Source organism: Artemia franciscana, chromosome 1 (assembly GCF_032884065.1).
Source record: "Artemia franciscana chromosome 1, ASM3288406v1, whole genome shotgun sequence".
Taxonomy (NCBI): Eukaryota; Metazoa; Arthropoda; class Branchiopoda; order Anostraca; family Artemiidae; genus Artemia; species Artemia franciscana.
The window spans coordinates 69,085,563-69,099,418 of NC_088863.1; the positions used below are offsets into that span (position 1 = coordinate 69,085,563).

The 13,856-nt window shown below is 34.7% G+C and overlaps 1 protein-coding gene across 2 annotated transcripts in view; it reads right to left on the reverse strand.

Moving 5' to 3' along the window:
* The window catches only part of LOC136033316 (protein suppressor 2 of zeste-like), a 66,616-nt gene that overhangs the window by 39,605 nt on the left and 13,155 nt on the right, over nucleotides 1–13,856 (reverse strand). For both annotated transcript variants that reach the window (XM_065714106.1, XM_065714113.1), the window contains exons 2-5: nucleotides 11,269–11,386; nucleotides 8,374–8,470; nucleotides 6,101–6,204; nucleotides 3,206–3,296 (exon numbers count right to left, since the gene is read on the reverse strand). In XM_065714106.1, coding sequence (XP_065570178.1) covers nucleotides 3,206–3,296; nucleotides 6,101–6,204; nucleotides 8,374–8,470; nucleotides 11,269–11,386 — 410 coding nt within the window. The remainder of the gene's footprint in view (nucleotides 1–3,205; nucleotides 3,297–6,100; nucleotides 6,205–8,373; nucleotides 8,471–11,268; nucleotides 11,387–13,856) is intronic.

Below are 13,856 nucleotides of genomic sequence, written 5' to 3' on the forward strand. Positions count from 1 at the left end.
CTGTGAAAAAGAGTCAACTGTATTGTTTTAAAAAGTAGAGTTGTGACAAAGAGTCTAACTTTAGCGAAAAGAGCGAAAATTTGAGGATGGGACAGCCCCTTTCATATACGGAATAATTTCTGTTCGTTTTAAGTTTTAATGTTGCTCCTTACTTTCAGTTAAAAAAGCCTTGTTTTTTATTTAATTTCTTATCTTTTTCAAATAACGCCAGGATATCTGACTCCATCTTCACGGAAAAATTCCCCTCACCACGGAAATATCCTCTGGACAATTCAATCATAAACAAAACTTACTCCGAACAATTACCCTTAACATCTCAACGCGTAAAATTGAACGGGTAAAGAGAAAGAAAGACAGATAAAGAAATTTCGTATGGAGATTCTGGCTCGTATGAGAGGTTCCCCCGGTGTAAAATTTCCCTTAAAAGTTCACCCTCTGGAAACTTCTCTCTCCATGGAGAATTCTCCGCAGGCAAAAACCCACAGCAAAAAAATCGTCCTCCCCTCCCCATCCGAAAAATGTATGCATACTTCCCAATAAAATAGGCCTACTAGCCTATACGTAAACCAATGGCAAATTTTATAAATTAAAGACCTATCCCCAGGGACTCTTGGGGATTATAATATCTATAAAGACATAATTATTGGGTCTTTGAACAATGCTAAGCATAATGGCTTTTTTCAAAATTGTGATTGGACAATTTTGGGAAAAAAGTGGCGTGAGAGGGGGCCTACTTGCCCAACAATTTTTTGGTCGGTTAAAAATGAAAATTGAACTTTTCATTTCCGTTAGAATGAGCCCTCTCCCGACATTCTAGGCTCAGTGAGTCGATACGATCACTCCTGAAGAAAAAAAAAGAAAGAAAACAAACAAATAAACATGAACCCGTGATTTTTCTTCAAGCAAAAATTACAAAATTCCACATTTTTGCATATAGGAGCTTGAAACCTCTACGGTTTGAGTTCTTTGATAACGCTGAATCTAATGGCGTGATTTTCGTTACAAATTAAAAGAACTAAGGGGTATTTCCCCCTTTTTTGCGAAAATTAGACAAGTTTTCTCCGGCTCGTAGCTTTTGATTGGTATGACTAAACTCAATCAAAAACTTGTATATTTAGAATCAGCACAATAAGCCAATTCTTTTGATATATCTATTGGTATCAAAAGAGTTTCGGTTACTATTGAGCCGGGTCGCTCCTTACTTAGAGTTCGGTACCACAAACTGTTTGAAAGTGTTTTTTGAATTTATGAAAAACTTATCGTTCTATTTAAACCGTCCTTGTGTATCAGGACTCATTCTTAAATAACTGGAACAAAAAGTCAAACTTTAGCGTAAAGAGTGAAGTACTGATAGGGAGCGACCCCTAATATACCTAATAATTTCTGAAAGTTTTTAGTTTTAACGTTGCTCCTTAATTTTAGTTAAAAAAAACTTTTTTCTCAATTTAATAATAAAATCTGGGAAGAAGGTAAACAACAAATAGTAGGGTCAATAATAAATCACCACAAAACCAATTGGCTTTACCAGAAGCTACTTTGCCAGAACGTTCATTGAACTATTCTTCTCTGTAATTAGTAGGCAAATAAACTGCAAGAACAGCAGCCATAGCAACACAACAGCAGCACATAGCACACAGGCACACAGCAACGCAAACCCACAGCTCCACTTTTTCTATCCCTATTTTTTTTTTGCCGAAATGCTATTTCATCTTGCCAGAATTTTCCCCGAATTTTCAAAATTAAAAGTGGAGCAACAGTAGGAAAAACAAGGAAATGTTATAAATTTTGCAAATAATCACGTAGAAAACCATAAACATCAATATTTTTTTCAGGGGGGGGAGGTCAAAAGTCATTCTCTTAAGAAGATGCAAGTAGTTACTGAACGATCAAATATATTGTTTTTCTAAAAGTGGTTTATACAGTTTGTGATTTAAAGTTCGATTACGAGCCGGAAACAATTTTCAAATTCTATGGTTGAACAAGCCTGTTCCCGGGGCGGTAATCCATTCTAAGGACCAAACTTTTCAGAGATACTAATAGAGCTGGTCACGAAAGACATATCTCTTACAGTTCAGCCTGAAATAATGACAGTTCGTCCAAATAGAGACACTACCTGGCACGTATGCAGGGGGAGGGGCCTTCGGGCCCGCCCCCCCTCCAAATTTTGTGAAATGTTTAATTTCCCCATGGTTTCTTGAGATTCGTGGCAAAAGTAGGACATTTATTAAGAATCTAGATACATGTGTGAACCCTTTTTGGGGGATTTTACAGCATGCAATTATCCAGTCAAATCAAGCCCAATTATTAACCCATTTTCTGTCTAACTTTTTACCCTTTTTGAATTAATTAGCAATTGTATAGTTATTTTTTTTGTAAAGAGGGTTTGCTTGCTTTCCACAGCGAAATAGAATTATCTTTGATATTAGGGCGTTTATCCCCCTTTTCAGGATAAAGTACAGCTTTTAATGGATCAATTTTGGAAACTATCATTATTCATTAAAATACACGTTTTTGCACTAGAAGAACTACCCACCACAGCACCAGTATTGCACTGTTAACCCTAAAATTTCCCTTTCAGTGGGATATAAAAGATTAATCACTGGTTCTAAATCGCTATGAACATAACCTGAGCCTAAAACGTACTTCTGAGGCTTCAGTCCTCTTCCCCCCATCCGCTACAATACTACAGATTAAAGTTAATCTGTATTTTCCGATATACGTGCTGTTTGCATTACTAAATAAAAAAAAGTGCTACTTTATATCTGCTGTTTCGAAGGTTTTGCCTCCCCCCCCTCTGAAAAAAATTCCTGCGTACGTGCTTGGACACTACTTATACATTTAAGTGATAAAATGATTGTTTTGCAAAAATAAATCACTTAAGATAAACCAATAAAGTTAAAAACAATTTTTTTTAGAATAAACCATATGAATATCAAAGGTGGATCTAGAGGAAAATCTTGGGGCTGTGACAAGGGCACCAGTAATTGAACATTACCAGTTTATCTAATGAAAGGGGTAAAATAAGAAAAAAAACAAATGAGGACGCCAGAAAAATCTTGAGGTGAGGGGTGGGGGTCACCAGTGTCAAAGCCCCCCAGATCCACCCCCGATGACTATAGTACAACTTGGACATTTATCACAGTAATGGAACATGTTACCCCAACACCCATGACTACGAAATTATTTGAACAAAGCACGTTTTTACCTCGAGTCTATATATTCTACTGACAGAGAAATTTGGTCATTCGGCGAGAAAAACAGCATTCTTGAACAAATAACTCCTTCTGGAATAGAACCTAAAAGAAAAATTTATAAATTAAATGCAAGAAAACAAGTCTCTACAGAGATGCCTCGGGCAAATACAAAATTATTTCTTTTTGGGAGACGACATTTCAGGAAAGTGGCAAAGTCGATAAAAAAAAATCACAAATTGTAAGAAATAATACGACATTCCTGAATTTGGGGGAGGGATTTTAATTTCTCCCATAAGGACTTATAGTAAACACATTTACCGGCGTCTTTTATGGCCATTTACATTCTATCGTGTTTGAACGGTAAACAGAAAAAAAAGTATTCCTGGGAGAGGGTTTCGTACTTCAAAAGCACATTTTTGCCTTCATCTTTTAGATGTTAGGATATCTCACTTTTCAGACAAACTTCTTGATATTTTAAAGAAAGTAGTTGAGTTGTAATCAGTTATTCGGTTAAATTTTAATTTAAAAATATCTTCGATGGTCACGTTTCCCTAACTCAAATAGCGGTTTTAGGTCTCATTATGGGGGGGGGGGATGTGTGCAAGATATACCACAGGGGTGTAAAAAATAGAATTAAAGAAATTTAATTTCATGTATCAGAAAAACTACTGCAAGACCAAGTCTGTAAAATGAGCGTCATTTAAAGACGAGGAAAAAGTTGAAAACCTTTTAAACTTTTGAAAACTTTTGAAAACCTGTTAAAGTTTTAGACCATTGAAATCGACTGGGAATCTTAAAACTTACATTTCATGGCACTGTCTTCCTCTTTCTGCAAAAATACATATCTTTTTGTACCAACTGGCAGGAAACGCTACATTTATTAAAATGTCTTATCTATTTACTATTATGGCTTACGGTTAGTCGAATATCTTAATAAATAGTCATAGTAACTTTACTTAAAATGATTATTAAGATTAATCGAAATAATAGTTCTCTTTCCTGAATCAGCATCGAATAGCAATTTCTTTTCTCTGTACAGTTTTTTTTTTAACCCTCAGTTTTTATAGGCCGTTGCTTGCTCATTACCAGGTACAACTTTCGATAAAACCATTATAGTCAATTAGGAACGTTGGTATCTTTCTGGACTTTATTCCCATCTTCCATGAAAGAGGGATAATAATCGATTTTGTCCAGTTCCGTTAACAATCCACACGGCAGTCACGTGAACTACAGCCAATGACTGCTGATAAAGTAAGTCAAACCCCACCCATTAATGGATTGATGTTATCGTGACTAGGCAGAGAAAAGTGCAAGGTATTGTAAACGTGGACGGAGACGCTTTTTCAATAACTCGTAAGGTTCAAAATAAAAAGACAAAACAGTCCACATTTTATTTATACAGTCTGAATCAAGTATACTTAATAATAGCAAAAGCCAATAGAATCAGCGCATCCGCAAGCCGAATTCCAATACGTGAATTTGCCCAAAATTTTAAAGCCGCGCTTAAAAGAAGTAATGGACCTATCATACTTATTACTTAATCAAATAAGGGAATAAAATTTGATTACTTAATCAAATTTATATATATATATATATATATATATATATATATATATATATATATATATATATATATATATATACATATATAAACAAAAAATTTCTTTAGACCCCTCCCCAAATTTTGACAAATGTATTTTGCCTATCCCCCTAGTCTTCGAGAATTGAAGCCTCTGAAAATCGCCTGATTTACAGGGACAGCACGGACAAGATATGTTTAACGTTAAATTCAAGATGACAGAACAATTTAACATTCACCTAGTTTTTCCTAAGAATTCCGTAAAACTTCAAATAGTTGAATCCCGCCTCCTATTGGTCTTCGTCCACATCATAACAATAATTTTCTGAGTCTTTTAGGCAAACAGATTCTGTCAAACACAACAGGCTCAAGGACGTCACTAGACGAAATTCCGCTTGTATGTCTTGTTGAAAGCTAAGTTCTTGAGAACTTTCCTGGAAAACTTCTTGAAAAAAAATGCTTTGAATATCTTTTTAAGGTAGAATATCGATTGTTCATTCTTTGGCATTTTATGTGCGTCTTTTCTGAACTTGGATTCCACTTTCCAAAATCTAGAATTTCTCCCAAATCCATTCATGCTTAGGCGTGGAAATACAACCCCAATTTCACCATTTTGTTCTCCCACGAAACACAGGGTGCGTTCTATGTACGAAGGCAGGCCAGTTTCTTTTTTTGCTTTTTTTAAATAGTGTTTGTCGATATATGTGTTTTGTTAGTAATCTAAATTATACCTTTTTTCTAAGAGCAACACGGAATACTGTCTAGACATGAGCCCCAGAATTCTCATGACTGTCCTCATCATTCAGATGTTGCAATGAATCTATACAGAAAATTCAACAGTCAACGACTTTGAACGTTCCCATATTTACTTTTAAAATACGAAGCAATCGATGACAGATAACAGACATGTTAGCACTGGGGCTTTCACAAGGCCATGTCCAGGACTTTTTCCGGGGAGTCTTTTACACAAGGATTTTTTTTGGGTGGGGAGGGGGTACGCACACAAAAAATTGTTTATGCCTTTACGAGTCAGACAAACATTTCAGGGCGGGTTAAACCCCAAACCCCCTTCAGTACGGCCTTGAACTTTCAGACCCATCCTTTTTTCTCACAACACTCGAATGTCGAGAGGTTCCCAATTGTCCCGTATTTTTTAACATTTTTTGGATAGTACAACCGTTCTTTTCCTCTTTTTTGTTTTCCCCTCCCTCCTAAAAAAACAACAAATTTCTACGTAACGAGGCTGATGACAAACACTGAATGATCAATAGCCTACGACTTGAAATGACCTTTCTTAGCCTTAGTTAGTCTTATTTCTTATAAATACCTGTTTCTGGGTGTTTTGAATAAAACTCTTTCCGGCGTGCCATTTCCGATCGGAATAATTCAGGTACAAGTTTGTAGACCAAATCTTGGCGCGTACGATCAGGCCTTGAAACAAAAAAGATATAAAATAAAAAGTATAAATAAAAAAACATTATAACAATAAAACTAAAATGCAGTAGCGATTGAAACTGACACAGAATAAAACCCGAGTGAAACTAGACGTATAAAAGACGTTACAGAAGGATACATCTATCGTAAACAGCACAACTGGGGATCTGTAGGCAAGGATATATTTCTCAGCGATCTTAGTTTTCACAACAACTTTTTTAGGATACCTGAAAGACGCCTTTTTCGTATTATTGCTTTTCAGCTATTTCGTACGAGTATATTTCCACAGTCCTAAATTCAATTTTTCCAAGAAACACAATGGTTCGGTGATAACCGCTTCAAAGAGGATATTACTTTCAAAGAGGACCAGAGTTCGGGCAGGTTTGCAGGGGAGATAACTTTGGACCTTTCCGAAAATATTTGAAATTTTCCCTATTTTTGCGATTCAACAGTTTTATATATTTCTGTATAATTCACCTACTTGTGGTAGTTTGTTTGCATTTGCCTATCCCTACTGAAGTAATAGGCTAGATAATGCATTAAGCAACAATGAAAAGACCCTAACAAATGTAGCTCAGGCGATGATGATTGGAAATTCGTAACAAAAATCTAAAAGAAAAGAAAAAAAGATTTTGATTGTTTAAAGATTTAATCTTAGTTAAAAGACAAAATTTCAAATGGGTTTGAATTGAACCTGATCAATCTAAAGCTGATACAAAGCGAGATTAGCCCCTAATCACGTAGGCTGGCATTAAGATTATTAAGTGTTAACCTCAATTCAGATAAAAATATAACAAAATAAGGGTTTCTCTTGTATATTAACAGTTCTTCTCGTGGTTATTACAATGGATTTCACCTAAGGATAAATATTGGAGATGGTCTTAACAAAAATGACTAAAAGGAAAGAGTGAAAATCCAAACAACCTGATTGGATTAAGCCGATAGTTTCTCATGCAAGTCGTTAATTGGGACGTATATCTTCGCTAAGTTGGCCGAATACCGTCGCTAACAGTGTACTGTGTGGTTAGTCAAGACCGAAAAAAGCTAAGACGGAAAAATAGCAAAAAAAAATTTCTTTACCCCTCACTCAACAAAATTTTTAGTTATTAGTTTAGTTCATCAATGTTATTTTTTCAACAACAGCCCAGTTGTCATTATTTATTTTAATCTTGTCCCCTTCTGAAAACAAAAGGGCTACGAAGCAAATTTCAGCACACTTTTCCATCGGCAGTGCTGCATTGAAGTTCAGAGATAAAGATGATTCTTATATTTTTGTTTTTTTAGCTAATAAAACTTAGCATAAAATTAGTTTCAACGTTTCAAACCCTTCTCAAACTCTGGACAAACATTTCAATGTAAAAAACTGTAGGTAAAGAACAATCCTCGGAGTCTCCTAAAGACTAGAGCGTTATTTGCGCTTTGATGAAAACATAATATATTTTATATGTTTTCTTTTTCAAAATATTTATAAATCCAAAAGACCTGACACTTTCAGGCTTTAGGATCATTATATATTAGACTAGAACCTAAATTCAACAGTTCTTTCAAGTAACCTTAGCTATTATAGCGATTTTCTTTCATTTTCGGTTGATGTTTTTGCAGATAAGATAATCCTCAAGAACGAAAATCGTTTTCCGCAAAGCACATAAATGACACCCGTGTCATTAGGAGGCTGAGAAGCCGTTATCTTGTCTCGTGTTGGTAGAATGTCGATGGGATACAGAAATTGATCAATAAAATAAATAAGTTAGGAAAACTATAGAAGAAGTTTCAAAATTACAGGTCTTCTCAGTTTTTGTGAGCAGACATTCCTTTCTAGGACAAAATACCACATCTTTTAGGAGCGATTATATCCATCCTTTTTACTATTATTAGCGGAAACAATATCCGTCTATTAGCATAATCATATCCATAAAAAATGAATTTATTATCTAAAAATTCTTTTAAATCCTTTGGTGTGGAGAAAGCAGTATTTAGGAGGGGGCAGCCATTTCTATATACGGAATAATTTCTATTCGTTTTAAGTTTTAATGTTGTCCCTTACTTTCAGCAGAAAAAGCTTGTTTTTTTAATTATCAACGAAAATAATTCCTGTTTGTTAGCATAATCAAAGCCTATCAAAATGAATATATTATCTAAAATAGCTAAAAGCACTGCAAAGCTTACCTAATATGCATGAGGGGTTTGGCTTTGTGAACCTGGACATCACACGCAGGACAAAAGTTACTTCCTTCTAAGTACTTTACAATGCATGACTTGCAAACTAAAACACAGAACTTATTAACATAAAGCCTTAGGTGTTTTTTTTTTAGAAGATAGTGGGGGTACATTATCAAACATAATAAACAAATATCTAAGTTACGGAGAAATGACAATACAATGGGTTCTGTGCCATTTTTAGGAAAATAAATACCCAAATACTTAAATATAATTAATACCCAATACTTAAATACCCAAATACTTAAATGCCAAATACTTAATATAAATACCCCGAACACCCTTCGAGTATTCGACGTTTCGCACAAATAGCAGGCAATCTACGACGATATATGATTTAATTATGATATTTGAACCAAGAAAACGTGAGAACTAAACTTTCTACCAAAGTCCTTGCCCCAAACAACTATATGAAGCGCGTTTATTCGGTTAACAGCAATAACAAAGGTATAATATGGTATAAAGGTATAATTAATAACAAAGATATTTCATGTTCTCGTATTTTGGGCAACAGGAGTGGAGCCCATCAACCAGGTCCCACATGAAACAAGCCTAAATAGCCTGAAAAACACCATAAGCAAGTGGGACACATACCTGTATCTTATATTATCAAAATGAATAAACAAATAGCTAAAATTACGGAGAAATGGCATTTCAATAGATTCTGTGGCATGCTTTAGAAAACAGAAAATACCTCTTAAGGAGAATCTTTCGTTTTATTAGAGTTCAATTTTTGATCTGAAGAATCCTAATGATACTAATTTCACCGGTTTGAATTCACAGTTGTGGTAAAAACCTGATTTTTACAAGGGAATGATCTCGGGGAAAAAATTCGTTGAAAAAATGCGAGAACTAGGGCAAAAAATACATCATGTGGTATTCCAACGCTAGACGTCCACGTTGCAGGCGAGTTTTTTACCGATAGAGTACTAATGGTTGAACACACACTTTTTATGTCTGTTGTTATATGTGGAATAATAAAATATATAAATGTTAAAATGGGCACATTTATAAAATCTGTATATTACGAAAGCAATTGAATTTGGCCTACATCCTAGCATTTTTTGTTGTTTCTTGATCCACCAGAAAGAGGGGGAGATAATCAAAATTTGTATATCTGTGAAAACCTATAGTTTCATTCTATATGAAACTTATCACCCACTGAAAACTCTAAGCTAAATGAAGAAAAAAGTAAGGAAAAGTATATCTAATTGCATTAGACCATATAAGCCTAGCACCTGACAGCCTAACATCCACTGAAAACTCTTAAGTCAACTAAAGAAAAAAGTAAAGAAAAGTATATTTTAATTCCATTAAAAAATATAGGTCTAGCACCTGACAGTCTAACAACCAGTCAAAACTATAAAATAAATGAAGATAAAGGTAAGAAAAAACACATTAGTTTTACATTAAATATAAATATAACTATCTATTCTTATCTCTTAATAAGAATAAAAAGGATGAGCCTATAATCAAAATTAATATATCTACGAAAACTCCAACTTCCATTCTATCTAAATTCTGAAATACCCTTGGAAATTATTAAAAAAAAACTTGGAGTTGGCCTAAAAGAGTTAGAAAAAGCACACTTATTTACCAAAAAAAAAAAATAAAAAAAATTCATGGGATTATATATTCCAATGCTGGGAAGTTTGGTAATGTTTCTAAAATCAATCTATGGTGATAAGACAGAATAGACAAAAGTCTCAACAATACATACTAAAAACTGTCCCTCATACTCTATACTTCCAAAATGCACCACAATTATAGAAATCTATACGTAAGGGGGAAGGGGCGGTTAGAGCAGCAAAAACAGTCTGACTTTATGAACATTATTGTAGTAATTCCACGATTCCATATATAATGCGCAATTTCATGTAAGGAAGTTGTACAAACGTCCCAAGAATCACGAAATATTCGAATTCTGGGCCCACTTTTTCTTCTATCCGCACTTTTTTGTCATCATTTTGTCAGTGGTCTGTGCGATGCGTAGCATTCAAGTGCAAACTTTTGGGTAAAACTCGGGAATGCACCGAAGAACAAACATTCTAGTTACTCAGGCTCTTCCTGGATTAAGGCTAGGTTACATATCATAGCTTCTAGATTAAACAATTTATAGTAACTACAAAAAAACAAGGTCTCCGTGGTAATAAAGGCTAAAATGTTCCGATCTAAGGGAATCGCCGTCCCAACAATCTTTCCTTATAACCTCATCTCACCCAATTTGGAGACGACCTAATTTTCGGTTGGCCTTAGATGGTTGGCCGAAAAGGACTATTTGCGGATGGGTGTTTGGGAATGGTTGGCGATCTGCCACCTGGTAGCTCTAATGCTCCCTCTCCAAAGATTGAAATGCTTACGATATGCATTATAATTCAAAATTTTATACAGTACATGTTTATTATATCGTAGGCTAAACACTCGAAAAGGGAAGTTAGGTTAATCCTAATGAAATATCCAAAAATATGATAAAAATAAAATAATTTAGCTGCAAATTATGAATAAAAAATTATGGTAGGGGACCGCAAAGAACGTATTATATTAAATACCTAGCCTAACCTAACGCAACCAAAATACCATCTCTATATGTTACAAATTTAACAAAAATATATTTACAACGTAGATTTCAAATGAGCCTAAGCTAATTTTCTTCAAATACTGACAGGTAAAAACCTCTTACTGTGTGATCTGTAGATCCAAATTCCCGAGTGTATACCATATAATACCCAAGTATCTTTTCTCCCATCCTTGTTTTTTTCACTCCTCCCAATAGCAAATTCCCTCAAAATAAAACCATGCACAATTTGTCTGCTCACGAGCACAAGATTAGCCTAAAATACTTACAAGAATGCAAACACTCTGTAATCGTAGTGGCATCTATCAAGTAGCCAAAACATAGTTTACAGAGTAGGTACTCGTTCAGGTCCCTTAATAGCAATGGCTTAGAAGACATTCTGCTTATCTGAAAAAGATGATACAAAAAAGAACAACAGTTAAAACGTTACGTTTAAAAATGATTTATGATAGATTTGCAAAATTACCGTACACGGATAAAAATCCAAGTACTTTTATAAGGGCAAACAAATCCAACCCTTACAAGGTAAGAGAAAAAAACGACAACAGTCAATTCAATGCCAATAATTGCCTCGACAATTACCACAATCACTCTTATCACCTTTCTTATACAGTGGTTTAATTAAGGTTTTCCTAAATCGTCAGGTACTTATCCTTTTTCAAAAATCATATTCGTAATCATCAGCAACTTATTTCTAACCTCAGAGCCACCATATTTAAGAAACTCATTTCCCATACTATCAGCACCTAGAGTCTCAATATTTTTTAATCTTCTTAGTACTGTCGTTATTTCTTCCTAAAAAAATAAATCCTCCCTCACATCCAAGGTACCACAACCTTTTTAATTAAACTCTATATCTTTTCCTGCAACTGTTCTTGTCTCTCCCTATCACTCATTGTGACCCTGTCCCTATCTTTAACTGAGAAAAACCCAGACTGACTACTCCCTCTCAATTTATTAACATGCTAGTCCGATATTTTATTATTATACCGTCTAGCTGCATCTCCCACATCTTCGGCAATGTATCCATGGCCTCCACTTCACACCTCCTTAGTTCATATTTTGATGCTTTCTCAACTTTCTTTACATTCATTCCTTTTGCTTTCAATCCCGAGTCTATCTTGGTCACAGTATGGTTTTCAGCACTTGGCGATGCTCTTCTATCAACAAGAGTCGAAAACCTGCAAAGACAGTCTAACCACCCCTATGTGACCATATTGACAATCTGATCTTTTTCCTATGAATAAGAACCAGAATCCCGATCATGTAGTGAAAACCATTTTGCAGAATCTTTTGCATAATTTTGCAGAATTCCATCCCTGAACCTTAATCTTTATTCTCTCCTCCCTTTGGGACCCTCTGTTTTGTCAGCTGAATTGTGTACCATCCACTTTGCCTTAGATGTTTTATAGATTATTGTTTAGAGTCTGAAAGTATTCTCTCTTTATCTGACTCCCAATCTGCAATACATTCGCTCATAAGTTTAAATATAATTGTTGATGATAATGACGTACTTCTTGAGTGCAATCACACAAAAAGTGTGATTGTTGTATCTTGACCGAGCCCCCTCCCCTCCTTCGTCATAGGTTAAAATTTTGTTTAGCGTCATACCTACAAAATCTAAATATTGGTCGCTACAAGGTTTAAGAAATTAGCCAAGGAAATAAGGTGGGACTACTATATAGGAAGGCAAATAATAAAAAAAAAAAAAATTTCTTTGCTGTTTGACGACTTCTTGTATTCAAGTTTAGTTTTACGTTTAAGCGATGGTAGTATAGGGGTTAGACCAAAGTTATATATGGAAACTTTATTAACCTAAAGTCTGGACAGAAGAAGATCGCACAATATGACCAAACATAAAAGGAGGACCAGAAATAATAGAAGACCAAAAGATAAAAGGAAGAACAGAAATAATAAAAGACCAAAAGATAAAAGGTATGAAAAGCCCTATGTGTATGAATTTTCTAATCCTTTAATACATAAAAAGATGCGCTATTTCGTAAGGAATACAGTTACTTCTATCACGAAAGAAGATAATACAGCCACAAGCTTATTCAGGCCTCTGAAAGTCCTTGTGGTGCTTACAAGTACCACATATTATCACAATCTGTGAGCCATTTCTCAAAACATCGAGAAAAAAAATTGATTGCATGATTTCTGAGCAAGGCAGTATCTGTTTCTTTTGGGAGGGAGGGGGTGACCCATAAAAAATTTGTTCAGATACGTGTTGTGCTTTTACGAGTCTGACAAAAATTTAAGAGGGCTAAACCACCTCTGGATAGGCCTTGCTTCTAAGAAAAGGTATTTCAGCATTAATGTTTACATATTCAACGCATTTCAAAGTATCAACTGTCAAACCTGAATGAGTTTATGAATGTAAAGGAATTTCTTCAAAATTTTCCGAAAACTTCCATTTACTTTAGTTGTTTACGTATTTAAATACTCCTACCCTCACCCCTCTTCAGTCCATTTTTCAATCATATTTCATATATTAACGACTAGGGAAAACCCTATGAGCAACCAAGTTTCTAATTAGGTTTTTAACGAAAGTTCCTTTTAACTGCTAAGTATTTACTGCGTCAGCTCATTCCCTCCTCAGACTATTTCCCTCAGAAAAGTCCTCCCAGTGCATAAATTTTTTCTTAGTCAAAATAACCTCATTTGGTAAAATTACCAGTTTATTTAAAACTCATTTTTTATTTCCCTCCGTCACGGTACAATGCATTTTGCATAGAATAATTTGCTCTAATACATTCGTTTCATAACTTCAATCAATTCTTACTCCCTTCTTACTAGTCTAACCACAAATTCTTGATGACGACTAGTCACCTGTAAGAGCTTGCTAAATATTAAATTC